Source organism: Mesoplodon mirus (assembly GCF_964341445.2).
Source record: "Mesoplodon mirus genome assembly, chromosome: 2".
NCBI lineage: Eukaryota > Metazoa > Chordata > Mammalia > Artiodactyla > Ziphiidae > Mesoplodon > Mesoplodon mirus.
The window spans coordinates 89,703,969-89,718,137 of record NC_138977.1 but is presented as its reverse complement, the minus strand read 5'-3'; the positions used below and the strand labels follow the sequence as shown (position 1 = coordinate 89,718,137).

Below are 14,169 nucleotides of genomic sequence, written 5' to 3'. Positions count from 1 at the left end.
CTACAATCCATTCTTCACAGAGCAGCCAAGTTAATATATATCATATTTCTTCATGCTCCTGCTTGAAATATTCTGGTGGCTTCCACTGCAAGAAAAATAAAGTCAGAACTCCTTTCTGTGCTTTGTAGGCTGTATATCATATAAAATTCTATATCAAAACTTTTAATGACTTACCCCTTTTCCCAATTTCTTCTCATAGGTTTTATGCCGTAGTCCTAATCCCAACAATCCCACACCGACAAGCAGCCACAAAACCAAACAGAAACCAGAAATAATTGTTTAGAAGAAACTAAGTTTCTTTTTTAAAAAAATAACTTTATGAAAATATTGAATTTATTGGCCAAGATTTTATGCAAAGGGGCAATGTCTAGTTCCTGGGTTAATTTTCATGTGTGACATGCATATATAACCCATACTTTAAACTCAGGTTTCAAAGAAGCTTTCCTAAAAATGTTCCAAGAACCATGAACTAAAATAAAAATAAATCACAAATATATACAAGAAAGCAAGTCTCCATGAGCAGGAACCACAGCAAAAACACCCTGCTGAATCAAATGCAAAATACTTCAGATATTAAAAATTTTAGAACTGAATATAAAATAAGCATGCTTAACATGTTTAGAAAAATAAAAGAGGATATTCAATTGGATATCTAAGAAATATGAGATTAAATTAATGGGCAAGAAAATTTGTAAAGAAATTAAATAGACTTCTAGAAATAAAAATTATATAATAATTATAACAATTAAAATTAGAAACTCAATGGACAAGATAAAAAGCAGATTAGACAAAACTTAATGGAGAATTAGTACAAGGGGCAGCTTAAAAACAAAGGTAGAGAATATGAAAGAGGTTAAGGGACATGAAGAAGAGAATAAGAAGATCCAACACATATCTAACTGGAGTCAAAAAAGGAGAGAAGAGAAAGAATGGGAAAGAGGTAATATTTGCAGAAATAATGCTGAGAATTTTCCAGAATTGATAAAAAACCATGACTCTTCAGATTCAAAAAGCCCAAACACTCGCAAGTAAGGGAGGGGCTGGATTCACATCCAGATGTATTACAGTGAATCTCAGAACACCGAAACAAAGAAAAGTCTTAAATGCTTCCAGAGAGAAAAGCCACTGTATCTTCAAAAGAGCAAAGATTCTAGTTATTCCTTCTCAAAAGTAAAAAATGGAAGTCAGATGATAGGGGAATACTATCCTTAATGTTCTGAGAAAAAAATAACCAACTACTGAAAAAAAGAAATTGAAGGTATAATTTCCAACCTAGAAAGAGGAGTAGAGAGGAGAAGGATAAGAAAAAAGGAAAAAGAAAACCCAATCAATGCAAAAGCAAGAAGAAAAAAGAGGAAAAATACACCTAGAGAAAGTAGAAAAAGCAAAAGCAAAGTAAGAGTATGGAAATAAATCATAACACAAGGGAAATCACAACAAAAATAAATTTCGTTTCAAGTTAAAAGACAAAGATTGACATTCTAGTAAAATCAAACAGTGGAGACAGTAAGGAGATCAGTGGTTGCCAGGGTCTGGAGGAAGGAGGGAAGGATGAATTGGTTGAGCACATTACCATGTTTACGACAGTGAAACTATTCTGTATGATACTGTATAGTGGATAAATGTCATTATACATTTGTCAAAACCCACAGAACACATAAAAAAAGAGTGAACTCTAATATAAACTGTGGACTTCAGTGAATAATAGTGTATCAATATTGGCTCATCAATTGTAACAAATGCACCACAATAATGCAAGATGTTAATAATGGTGGAAACTGAGGAGGTGGGAGTGTGAGCCAATATATGGGAACTCCACACTTTCTGCTCAATTTGTCTGTAAACCTAAAATTGCTCTGAAAAATAAAATCTATTAATTTTTTTTTATAAAGCAGACAGTCATTGCCATTGGCAGGGGGAGGGAGGGATGAACAGGCAGAGCACAGAGGATTTTTAAGGCAGTAACACTACGCCATATATTACAATGGTGGATATATATCATTATACATTCATCAAAAACCACAGAATGGGGCTTCCCTGGTGGCGCAGTGGTTGAGAGTCCGCCTGCCGATGCAGGGGACGTGGGTTCGTGCCCCGGTCCGGGAAGATCCCACATGCCACGGAGAGGCTGGGCCCGTGAGCCATGGCAGCTGAGGCTGCATGTCTGGAGCCTGTGCTCCACAATGGGAGAGGCCACAACAGTGAGAGGCCCACGTACCACAAAAAAAAAAAAAAAAAAAAAAAATTAAGTGAGGGTGAGGGTGCAGATCCTGTCTCATATGACCTGGTTTGAGGGAGAAAAACTGCTGAAAGGTTTTAAGCAAAAGAGTGATGGAGTCAGGTGTATATTTTAGAGATCTCACTCTCAGTGTGGAGATGGCCACACTGCAGAGAGGCCATTAGAAGACCAGAGCAGTAGCCTGATGAAAGATGGGAGGATCCACTAAGGAGATATGGTGGGGGATGGCGAGGGAGGGATAGATGCTTTAAGATAAGTAGTAGAATCGACTGGACTTAGTACCAAGTGAGATGCAGAAAATGAGGAAGACACACAATTCTAAGATGACTCCTGGTTTCCAGCTTAGACAGTAGAGGGATAGACAGAGTAAACCAAGGCCTGGAGAAGGAAGGACATGTCTGGGTAGTGAAAACTACTGAGCCAGACTTGGACACACTGCATGTGAGACAACTGTGGGATGTGCCCAGACATCCTCTGGGGAAAGAGCCAGTGTGTCTCCATATGTGGGAATTTCAGCGCTTTAGGAGAAAACAGACATCTGAGGCAGATGTTTTAAGGGTTTCTTCCATCTTTTTACGTGAAAGGCTGGACCTGGCCATGGGAGAAAAGAGGTGTCAGGAAGAGTAGAGAGAGGGTCAGTGAGGACCAAGCACAGGAACCAGCACTTAAGCTCAAGACTGCTAACTCCTTGGGAGCCCCATGGCTGGAACAAGTCCCAAAGTACAGAGGATGCAGAGCTCCCCCAGGCTTCCCTCCTTTGCAGAGATTAAAGCTCTCTGCCTTGCTGCCAACACCGTCTCTCATCAAGGCCCTCTGGTCTCGTCCTACCCAGTGCCCAAAACTATAATAGGGGGATCTGGAGGAATGCCATGCTTTCCCTGCCACTGAGAACGCTCTTCTTGGCAGGAATTCCTCAGCGTGCCCACGCAGGAGCTCCCAGGACCTCTCACTTAGCTGTGCACAATCCTCAGCCATCCCTCATCTACCTCCCTGCAATCCTTCAGCGCTGGAGCAAATACCCCTCCAGCTCCGTCATCTCCAGAGTAGATCCAGTACTGTCCTACTGCAGTCATGTCCTGCAATGTTTCTGACATCTAGGGAAAGAGGAATATGAAACATCTGGCTGGTGCAGATCTAGCTGCTCAAACAGAGGAGGAATTTCTTCAACAATACTAGCCAATTTCTGGATTGCTTCCAAACCCAAACTCACCCAAATGGGTTAGGATCTGGCCCTGGATGGGGATGCCCACTCACTGCCCATCTGGAAACAAGAGAGACTTCTCCAAAAATCCAGTGGGTAAGGAACATGAGACTGCCAAAGGCAGCCCCTGCCAACAGCCAGTTCGGTCTAGAAGCCATCACCCTGGCTGCCTCACCAGACTTCTTCCCCTCAGGTCTACAGCAGGCACCATCTAGAATGAAAAATGGAAAAGGATCAGTTACATGGAAATTTACCCTCTATATTTAACAGAATGGTACCTGGCTTCAAGGAGCTTACTTCAGAAGAGGAGATGAGACCCAGTCCAAAGCAGAATGTGCTGGGAGACAGTCAGTGGGAGAGGTTATTTCAGGCAGGCTAGATCGGGAACAATTTAGAGAGAACAAATCATTTTGGAATTTGACAACTGAAAATGCAGAAATTTATTTACTTCATTAAAGTGAAATAAACAGTATGAGCTAAAATATATGTACGAAAAGTGAAAGGTATGTTCAGGGAACAAATGCAGTCCACCTTGAGTGGAACACTATCAGAATACCAGGCTGCTTCTCCCCAGAAGAACAGGGCTCTCATCTAACCCTCTGTGTCCCCGGAGTGATAACAGTGCATCGCCTGAGCAGTTACCATGGGCCAGGCCCTATGTCCAGCCCTTTACATGAACTCATTTAATCTTCACAACCACTTTACGAGATAGGCTCCATTACTAATCCCATTTCACAGATTAAAAAACTGAGGCCCAGAGAAAACAAGTAACTTGCCCAAGATCATACAGCTGGTAAAGAGAACTTAGGCAGCTCCTGTGTACTTTACTATACTATACTTCCCGGGACTGTTTAACCACGAGGTCTCAGTTTGATGCATTAATGACTTCACATACAGAAATGTAACAACTGGAGAAAATGCTGGCAGGAGAATTTCTTTGTAGGAACAGAGAGCCTGCTGGGTAGATGCTTCATGACACTGAGTAGCCCTCTCCAGGATAGAAAGAAAACTTCGGGTCTGCCTGTGAGGGTGACAGGCCGATTTCACAAAGAGGAAGAAAGCCATTCTGCCAATAAAGGAGTGAGGGGAAGGAGAAGCAGAGCTGAAAGCTACAGGGATGAGGGAGAGAAGATGTGAAGACGGAAGGAGGCCAGGGCCTGGAGGCTAGGAGACAATCTTTGGAGAAGAGAGAAGCCTAAGCTGAATTTGCTGATTAACACTGCTTCATACTATGGTGGGTGACCCTCCCCCAAGACCCAGCAAATCTTCAATAAAGCTGCCCCAAAAAATGCCTGGGATGATCAGACAGCCTGGGGAAGCTGGTGGGGAGTCAAGTTTTGTAAATGGGGCACAGTGCAAAAACAGGAAGGGACCAACAACTGGGTCACATAAATTTAAAACAGAGGTGAGAAAGAAGAAAACTCCAGTCGGGAAATGTAAGCGATACCCTGAATCCAGATCCTTATCAGGCTGTACCTGTGAAATTTGCTGCCTGAGTTTCTACTTCACGTTAGCGATTTATGAAATATAAAACATATACTACCGGGGTTTCCCTGGTGGCGCAGTGGTTGGGAGTCCGCCTGCCGATGCAGGGGACGCGGGTTCGTGCCCCGGTCCGGGAGGATCCCACATGCCGTGGAGCGGCTGGGCCCGTGAGCCATGGCCGCTGGGCCTGTCATCCGGAGCCTGTGCTCCACAGCGAGAGAGGCCACAGCAGTGAGAGGCCCGCGTACTGAAAAAAAAAAAAAAAAAAAAAAAAACATATACTAGGGCACTAGACCGAGTTCTAAATGTTCTAATTAATATCAATGTCCCTCAACCAATTTACGTGCATGATGTTCCCTTGTTCTCACTAACCCCACTTCATGCCAAAATTGGGGCCAAGGGGGAATTATACAAGCCCTTTGTTCGTGGTGAGCCAAACCCTCTAAACTTCCATTAATCTGTGAAGTTTCTCCTTGGATTTACAAAAGAACTGCGACTCACTGAGAGTTACACACAAAGCCAGGAGCAAGTTATGTAGAATCTAGTAACACTTGTCCCTTCTTTTCAGAAGAGTCTCGAGTTAGCATGTGAAGCAAATGTCCAAGTTTGTTTGTCAGCTCCAGACAGGTGATCTGAAAGGTGGTATGAATATGTAGGATTTCCTTTCTTTCTAAATTTCATATTTGGAGCTTAAATATCTTCAGAGTTGGGCCCGGGGCAGGGCGGGAACAAAAGCAAAAAACAAACAAACCAAAAAAAAACCCAAACAAACCCATGCAGTTCCCACAGTCCTTGTCCTGGAAAGTCCTGTCCAGAGGGAAAGAGGAGGAAGACAGAGCTGAAAGCCAGCAGGGAGTATGAGGCCTGGGTCTACTCTCGCACTGCACACTGAGACAAGCCAGAGACGGATTGCTATTGTCACCCTCTATGCTGGCGAGGAAAAGGTGCCTTCTGATTAGATAACAGTCCACTACCTGTGCCGGCTACTCTTGCAGAGGGAGAAAAAGTAGAAATGGAGATAGAGTGCAGAAAGACTAGTTTTATCTTTCCAAGATGTGTTACATTCAGATAAGAAAGAGAAAATCCCTAAATAAACTGGGCCTACACTTACCTGTGTAAATGCGATCAAGTGTGGCGATGGTACTTAATGTCAGTATCACTCTGTTGGACATCTGATAAGTCCAGACTGGGTTCAGTGAAGTGTACCAAATGCGGAGAACAACAAGAAGAATCTGTCCTAAAATGAATCCCCAGATTCTGAAGTACCTGTAAGTACAGAAGTATTTTTAACAACTTTTTATGTGGTTTCAACATACTATGTCCATTGTGAATTTCACAGTGTCATAGAAGGAGTATATGAGGTAGTCTTGTTGGTAATCTACATGACTTAGCCTTGTTGGCACATGACTTAGCCTTTGTATAGCCCGTTACCTAGGTAACTTGTTATAGTGCCTTCATTCTCACAACGTTATTGAGACTGACAGCAAATATTCACATCCCGATTTTGTGAAAAGGAGAAAAGTGAGACTTCTACAAGGCCTTGTGCAAGGTAAATACAATTCTTGCAGCTCCTGGTCCCAACCTTCCCTTTGGTAATTGACCACATTTGTTTGTCTGTAGGCACAAGATATGAACCATACCTGTGCAATCCACTTCCTGTCCACCATGTCACGGCTTGCACTACCAGTGAAGCAGACAGACCGAGTGCGAGACCACGAGCCGAAGTTTGGCATTTGGAGCCTGGAAGGAGGCTATGCTGCCTGCAAATTAAGGAGAGCTAAACAGTTCTGGCAATCATGCATTGGTATTCAATGATCTGCATTTGATAACTGCTGTGTCTGATACCATGGTGACACTCGGGAAGGTAGAATTAATATATAATTATCTGCGTGCATAAATCTTTTTGGAAATTTTTATTGAGATATCATTCATACCATAAATTCACTCTGCTAAAGTATATGACTCAATAGTTCTTAATACATTCACAAAGTTGTGCAACTCTTACCACTATCTAATTCCAGAACATTTTCATCACCCCAGGAAGGAACCTCTGCCCATTAGCAGTCCCTCCCTTTCCTCCTCTCTCCCCCAACCCCGACCCCCAGCCCCCAGCAATCACTTCTCTACTTCCTATCTGTATGGATTTTTCCTATTCTGGACATTTCATATAAATGAAATCATAAGATATGCAGCCTTCTGTGACTGGTTTTTTTTCACTTAGCATAATGTTTTCGAGGTTCATCCATGTTGATGGGCCTAGAGACTATCATACTAAGTGAAGTAAGCCAAACGGAGAAAGACAAATATATGATACCACTTATATGTGGAGTCTTACAAAAAAAAAAAAAGATACAAATGAACTTATTTGCAAAAGAGAAAGAGATTCACAGACATAGAAAACAAACTTATGGTTACCGATGGGAAAAGTAAGCAGGGGGGACAATTAGGAGGTTGGGATTAACATATACACATTACTATATATAAAATAGATAACCAACAAGGACCAACTGTATAGCACAGGGAACTATTCTCAGTACTTTGTAATAACCTATAGGGAAAAAGAATCTGAAAAATATATTATATTATATTATATACAAAACTGAATCACTGTCTGTATACCTGAAACATGACATTGTAAACCAATTAAGCTTCAATAAAATCTTCTTTAAAAAAGGTCCATGCATGTAGTACCACGTATCAGTGTTTCATTCCTTTTTATGGCTAAATAATATCCCATGGCATGGATATACTGCCTTTTGTTTATCCATTCATCAGTTGATGGGCATTTGGGTTGTTTCTACTTTTTGGCTACTATGAATAATGCTGTTATGAACATTTGTGTACCAGGTCTTATGTGAACATATGTTTCCAGTTTTCTTGGGTCTATACCAAGGAGTGGAGGTGTTGGGTCATATGACAACTATGTTTAACATCTTGAGGAACAACCAAACTGTTTTCCAACTCAGCTGCACCATTTTACATTTCCACCAGCAGTGTGTGAGGGTTTCAATTTCTTCGTACCCTTGTCAACACTTATTGTCTATGTTTTTGAACATAGCCATTTTAGTGGGTCAAGATATTTAAGGTCAAAAATAACCTAAATCACTGGTAGTATGAACTAGTTTAATAGTTAACTACATAGTAATCAACCTAAAATATCTGAGGTGTCAGCAATGAGATAGCATGGAACACTCAGATCTTCTTTGTAGTTACGTAAGAATGCCTTAGGACTCTGTAAAAACAAAGTTGTTTTGTTTCCTTAAGAAGCATCTGAAAAGGGAGTTTTAAGGCAAATCATGGCTTACTTCACCCTCTCTTTAGCATCAACAAAGCTCAATGGCTACCTGGAAGAGCATCTGACAAAAACTGGTTTCTTCATCCTCAACTCTGAGTCACTTTCCTACCCACTCCCCTCTCTCAAATACAATTCTGCCTCTACTCAAGGTGATGGGTTTTCAGGGAAGAAGCAGATGAAAGGGGAGCAACAAGAAGCATCTCAAATACCATACCCGCCGTCAAATTATTTACTATTAAATTATAGCCTCCAGAAGTTCCTGGGCCAGAACTGGGCTCAAAAATAAAAAACTGTCCCAGTAACTGTTCAGTGGGTGGCTTTGTAGGTAAAGCTGCCACAGGCAGCATTGAGCAAAGGCAGCGAAAAAGGGCCACTGAGGAGATCCCTCTCATAAAGCCAACCAAGGAGTGTGATGAGGCCATCGTCATTCATAGAAGGATTCTGTAAGCCAAGGCCAGCTTAACTCAGTTACTATATATACTCAAAAAGAAGAAAGTTTCATTTCTATTATTTCTAGAGCTGAAAATTTCATGGTTATTTCATTCCTATAGACATCATCTTTTTTTTTTTTTTTTTTGTGGTACGCGGGCCTCTCACTGTTGTGGCCTCTCCCGTTGTGGAGCACAGGCTCCGGACACGCAGGCTCAGCAGCCGTGGCTCACGGGCCCAGCCGCTCCACGGCATGTGGGATCTTCCCAGACCGGGGCACAAACTCGTGTCCCCTGCATCGGCAGGCGGACTCTCAACCACTGCGCCACCAGGGAAGCCCTAGACATCATCTTTTAAAAGGATGCATTTTCCAGTGGTCTTGACCACTGCTATTTCTGAGCTCTAGACCTTTGTGGGTAACCACATAACTCACTACACTCACTAACCACGTTCTGCCTTCTTCAGGGACTGATGCACAGAAAAACAGAAGGTAATTCCCTAGTGATTCTTGTCACTGTTTCTGAAAAAAGTCAAGTGACTGTTCCTAGACAGAAGATATACACAGCGTGGCTCAAGAACAAATGCCACTTGGAAAACTCAGAGAAACCAACTGTGTTATAGCAGAAGGGCAAGACAGGCAGACTTTTCAGCTACAGATTCCACCAGACTGGAGTCTGGTGTTTTTGTTTTTTAAAACCTTTTCTCCATGACCTCACCTTACTTTTTTTTACTACCAGTACTTCTCCAAGGTCTCTCAATATTTATTAATGTTAATAACCTCAAGTGTTTGTGATAGTAAGTGTACATTTTCTAATTGCTGGGTTTTGGCAATGTGACGTACTGAAATTCAGAATTCAAAAGCTACAAAAGGTATACAGTGCAAAGTTACCCTTTCATACCTGTGTCTAGGAGCAAATTTTTCACCTTGGAAGCAACTAAAATGGTATCAGGTTTTTAAAAAATACTTCTAGGGCTTCCCTGGTGGCGCAGTGGTTGAGAATCTGCCTGCTAACGCAGGGGACACGAGTTTGAGCCCTGGGCTGGGAGGATCCCACATGCCGCGGAGCGACTGGGCCCGTGAGCCACGACTACTGAGCCTGCGCGTCTGGAGCCTGTGCTCCGCAAGGAGAGGCCGCGATAGTGAGAGGCCCGCGCACTGCGATGAAGAGTGGCCCCCGCTTGCCACAGCTAGAGAAAGCCCTCGCACAGAAACGAAGACCCAACACAGCAAAAATAAATAAATTAATAAACTCCTACCAAAAAAAAAAAAAAAAAAGTAAAAACAGGTAAAATTAATTAAAAAAAATACTTCTAGACCTATTTAATGCATTTCCAATTAATTATTAAATATATTTTCATCTAACCTATTTTACACAAATGCTAGTATTCTGCACATACTGTTTAGTGCTTCTTTTTTCCCACTTAACAACATATTTTGAAGAACATTCCATTTCCTTACAGAAATGTTCTCATTCTTTAATATAGCTGCATAGTATTCTATAGTACTCCAAGTTTTATAACCATAACTCATTTAACCTAACCTATCCCATATAGATGACATATAGGTCGTTTCTAACATTATCATTATAAACATTGCTGCAATGATTAAAGAACCTTTTATTTTTATCATTTTACACATATGTGAGTTTATCTATAGGATATAATCCCAGAAGTGGGATTGCTGAGTGAAAGATACATATTTGTCCTTTTGATAAACAATGCTAACTGATCCTTTGCAGAAGTTGTGACACTTTACAGCTCCGCCAGCAATGCGTTAAGTGCCTGCTTTCTCACGCTTACAACAGTGTTGTCAGAGTTTGTTCTTTGCCAACCTGATATGTGAGACCAACTATGCATATATGTGTGTGTGTATGATTTGTATTCTATACATTTTAGTATCTTTTTAAGAACCAGCTATATTTCCTTTCCAGTAAACTGATCATATCCTTAGCTTTCTCTTCTATTGAACGATTGGTCCTTTTTTATTATTGATTTGTAAGAACTCCATATATTAATGAAATTAGCCCTCTGACTGGAAGAGTTGCAATAGCTGTCCTAATCTATTGATTGCCTTTGCTTAATACAGTGTTCATCATACATAATTTTCATATTTTTAGGCAGTATCATTTAACAATTTTTTAATGGCTTCGGAGTTTCATGTCATAGTTGGAAAAAAGAACAAAAATATGTTCAAGGGCTTCCCTGGTGGCGCAGTGGTTGGGAGTCCGCCTGACGATGCAGGGGACACGGTTCGTGCCCCGGTCCCGGAGGATCCCTCATGCCGTGGAGCGGCTGGGCCCGTGAGCCATGGCCGCTGAGTCTGCGCATCCGGAGCCTGTGCTCCGCAACGGGAGAGGCCACAACAGTGAGAGGCCCGCGTACCGCAAAAAGAAAAAAAAAAAAAAAATGTTCAAGAGTTAAGCTGCTCTCCAAGGTATCTTTCCCCTCTTCATCTCAGTGATCCTTAAGCCCTTCCAAACTGACAGAAAAGTTAAACATGTATATATGCTGACTCTTGGTCTAGACTTCCAATTCTACTAAAACTCTTCAAGGTAGTAGTAAGAGAAATCTTTTATTTTTTATTTAATCATTTAGCATTCAAAGAACAGTCTACATATTTTCACTTGATTTTTAACTAAAAAAAAAAAAAAAAAAAAAACTTAAGGAATCACTTTTAAATCTTACCAACGGTAATTATCCGCAGCAGGGCTACCATCCACTTCTTGTTAACCAATTTCCAGACAGGAGTAATTGTGAGGAATAATGGAGAAAGAAATGCTATGCCAAAAGCTTCAAGCCCAGTGAGTTCTAGTGTTTGCAGGGGAAAGTAATAGATCATCGGTCCCAGGCCATCGCAGAGAGACCAAGGAACATATCCTAGGGGGAAAAAAGTTTTTAAGAGAGAGAGAAAGTGTAACTTTCTCATTGTTTCAAACAGTAACCCTTCCCTCCACTAAAACTCCTCCGGCTGGCCGCCCTCCTTCATGACCCTGGCCTTAATTGGGTTCCAGTAACAGAATTCCTCCCCTTTCCTGTCAGGCCCAGGATGAGAATGGCTCAACACCCCTTGCTTGTCCCTTTAACCTCGTCCATACCTCCCGTAGGTAGGTAGTCCCTTTATTAAAGGCTCTTCATTTGGACCATCTAGGTTAAATCCGGTTTCCTGTCAGGACCCTGATTGATAAAATTTCCTTAACTAAATCGACCCTTCTTTAATGAGAAATATCGTGAAAATCAAAAAGAGCAACAAACGGCAGAACTCCTTCCTCCCACTCCAGACTACAGCCAAAGGCACGTTAGTTAGGAAATAATCATTTTCTTGTGAGCAGACTATTTTAAACCTAACCCTTAGGAGACAGTGTAGAGTAGTGGAGAACCCAGATTTGTCGTTACTTTCACAGCTGCCAACTACTGACTGTGTAATCTTCTACAATGATGATAATTAACCAATGGGCAGTTACCATGTGCTAGGCTCTGTGCTAAGTATTCACCCCATCTTCTCCCTTCTTCCGCATCCTATGAAATTGACACTATTTCTACTCCCCTCCTACAAATGCAAAATCAAACAACAAAAACTCCTTAGACTCAGAAAGTTAAGTAGTTGCCTAAGGTCACAAAAGTGGCAAATGGCAGAGTGAACTTAAAACCGAGCGGTCTGGTTCCAAACCATCCTTAACCACCGAAAGCAGTACTTTTAACCACCTCGCAGAGTTATTAAGATTAAAAAAGATAAAGTACACACAGTACCTAGCACCCTAGGTACTCACTGAATGTAATTCGCTTTACATCACGTACTTGTGAGATACAGACTGGGCCAAAAAATGAGCCTCGCCCCCCAGCCCGAGCATTACCAGCTCCCAGAAAATCAAGTTATTAGGAAGGCACCCCTCCCCTTCATCGTGAACAGCGAGATGCTAGCAATCTCCTGAACGTTTGTCTGGGAATTCTGATTTCAACCATACAACTCCGACATCATTACAACAATAATTGTTCTTGGGACTTTTTGCAAAGCTGCTAAGTGAGCACATGGGACTCGAATTCGACGTTTTCCGCCAAATACTCAAAAGTACAGCCACTACTCAAGGCCAATCGTGAGGGGTCAACCCAGGCGGTAGCCACCGCGCTGAGTGCTCACCTACAGCTACCGGGGGAAACGGGTGCCCCTTTCCTTCTGAAAGGTAAAGTTCGGTGCTGAAATTTATTCAGTTAAACTTAAAGATCACGGGTGAGGGGACTCGGGGTTGGTACCAGCTTCGTGGTTCAAGGCCGACAGGTGAAGAAGTAGGGCCCCTTGGGCGCAACACCAGGGTGGCGTGGGAGCTCTCTCTCTCAATTCCTCCTGCAGCAGAAGTTGCCAGGGGACAATAAGCATCTCTATTCCGGGCACCCAGCGCACGTTGCTCCCTCCGGGAGCTCAGCCAACCCGGCCGAGCACCGCGGCTCCGGGCAGGGCCGGGGAAGCGGACCGGCGAATGCGCGGCGGGCGGCCTCGGCTTACCCAGGAGGCTCTCCAGGAGCACTTCTCTCCACGGCGAGGGCATGGCCGAGGCCCGGAGCGGCGCCGCCGAGGGAAGCCGCGCGGCCCGCACACCCGCCGCACCGCGCCGGCCGCCGAGTCCTCCGGGGTCGGCGTCCACGCCTCGGGCTCTCGTCGAGCCTGCAGCCGCCCGCCCGGCCGCCCGCCCGGCCGCCCGCCCGGCCGCCCGCCCGGCCGCCCGCCCGGCCGCCCGCCCGGCCGCCCGCCGACCCGCAAGCCGCGCCCAGGCGAGGGTGGGGCCCGCTGCCCCCGCCCCGTCCCATCCAGCACCCCCCGCCCGGCCCCACCGCCTCTGCGCGGCCCGCGGTCCCGCGCCACCGCCTCCGCCGACGCCACCGCGCAGCGAGCGGGACCCGGGGGCCTCCGACCTGCCGCCCAGAAGAAACCAGGTGGCCGGGCTCGCCGGCAGAGCGGCCCCGGGGATGGCGCGCTGCGAGCACCCAAGAGGACGGCATCATTGCAACTCTGCACCCGCGTTGCCCTTTAAACGAGGCCCAGGGGCGCGTTGCGAGAGGAAGGCTTAGACGCAGGCGGGGAGCCTGAGCTGCCAGGCGCTCTAGCGCCTTCGGCGAGCAGGTGCGAACAGGACCTTGGCGTTCCTAAGGCCTGGGCGACGCTCTCGGGCGAGCGGGCACCTGCGATGGCCAGGTGTGCGCTTCTCCTTCTCAGCTTTGGTAGTAAACAAATCGCATTCTGGGAAAGCTGTTGAAAAATTCTAGAGATTACAGAATTTTCTATGGCTTTTAGAGACGTCGCAACACTTACTCAGGGGAGAGAAAACCAGTGATGGCAGTGGAAGTTCAGCCTTCCTCCACTTTATGGGTAATGATCTTTGAGAGTGCCCGTCCCTGAGGAGAAAGGGAGAGACGTTCTAACTAACAATGGAGCGAGTGAACTAGGCCAGTTATTTCTCCTTCAAATATTACCACACCCCAGGATGTTTTGAGTTTTTTAGAACCTTCTCAAACAATTTATTTTAATTC

The 14,169-nt window shown here is 44.1% G+C and overlaps 1 protein-coding gene across 1 annotated transcript in view; it reads right to left on the bottom strand.

The window, feature by feature from the left end:
- The window catches only part of CWH43 (cell wall biogenesis 43 C-terminal homolog), a gene marked incomplete at its 5' end in the record, with an annotated part of 37,761 nt that extends 24,571 nt beyond the window's left edge, over positions 1 to 13,190 (bottom strand). Inside the window, 7 exon segments of the mRNA XM_082642983.1 lie at positions 175 to 250; positions 3,450 to 3,651; positions 6,037 to 6,191; positions 6,566 to 6,638; positions 6,641 to 6,685; positions 11,335 to 11,526; positions 13,148 to 13,190. Of these exon segments, the coding sequence (XP_082499109.1) occupies positions 175 to 250; positions 3,450 to 3,651; positions 6,037 to 6,191; positions 6,566 to 6,638; positions 6,641 to 6,685; positions 11,335 to 11,526; positions 13,148 to 13,190 (786 nt within the window).
- Between the last annotated feature and the right edge of the window lie 979 nt (positions 13,191 to 14,169).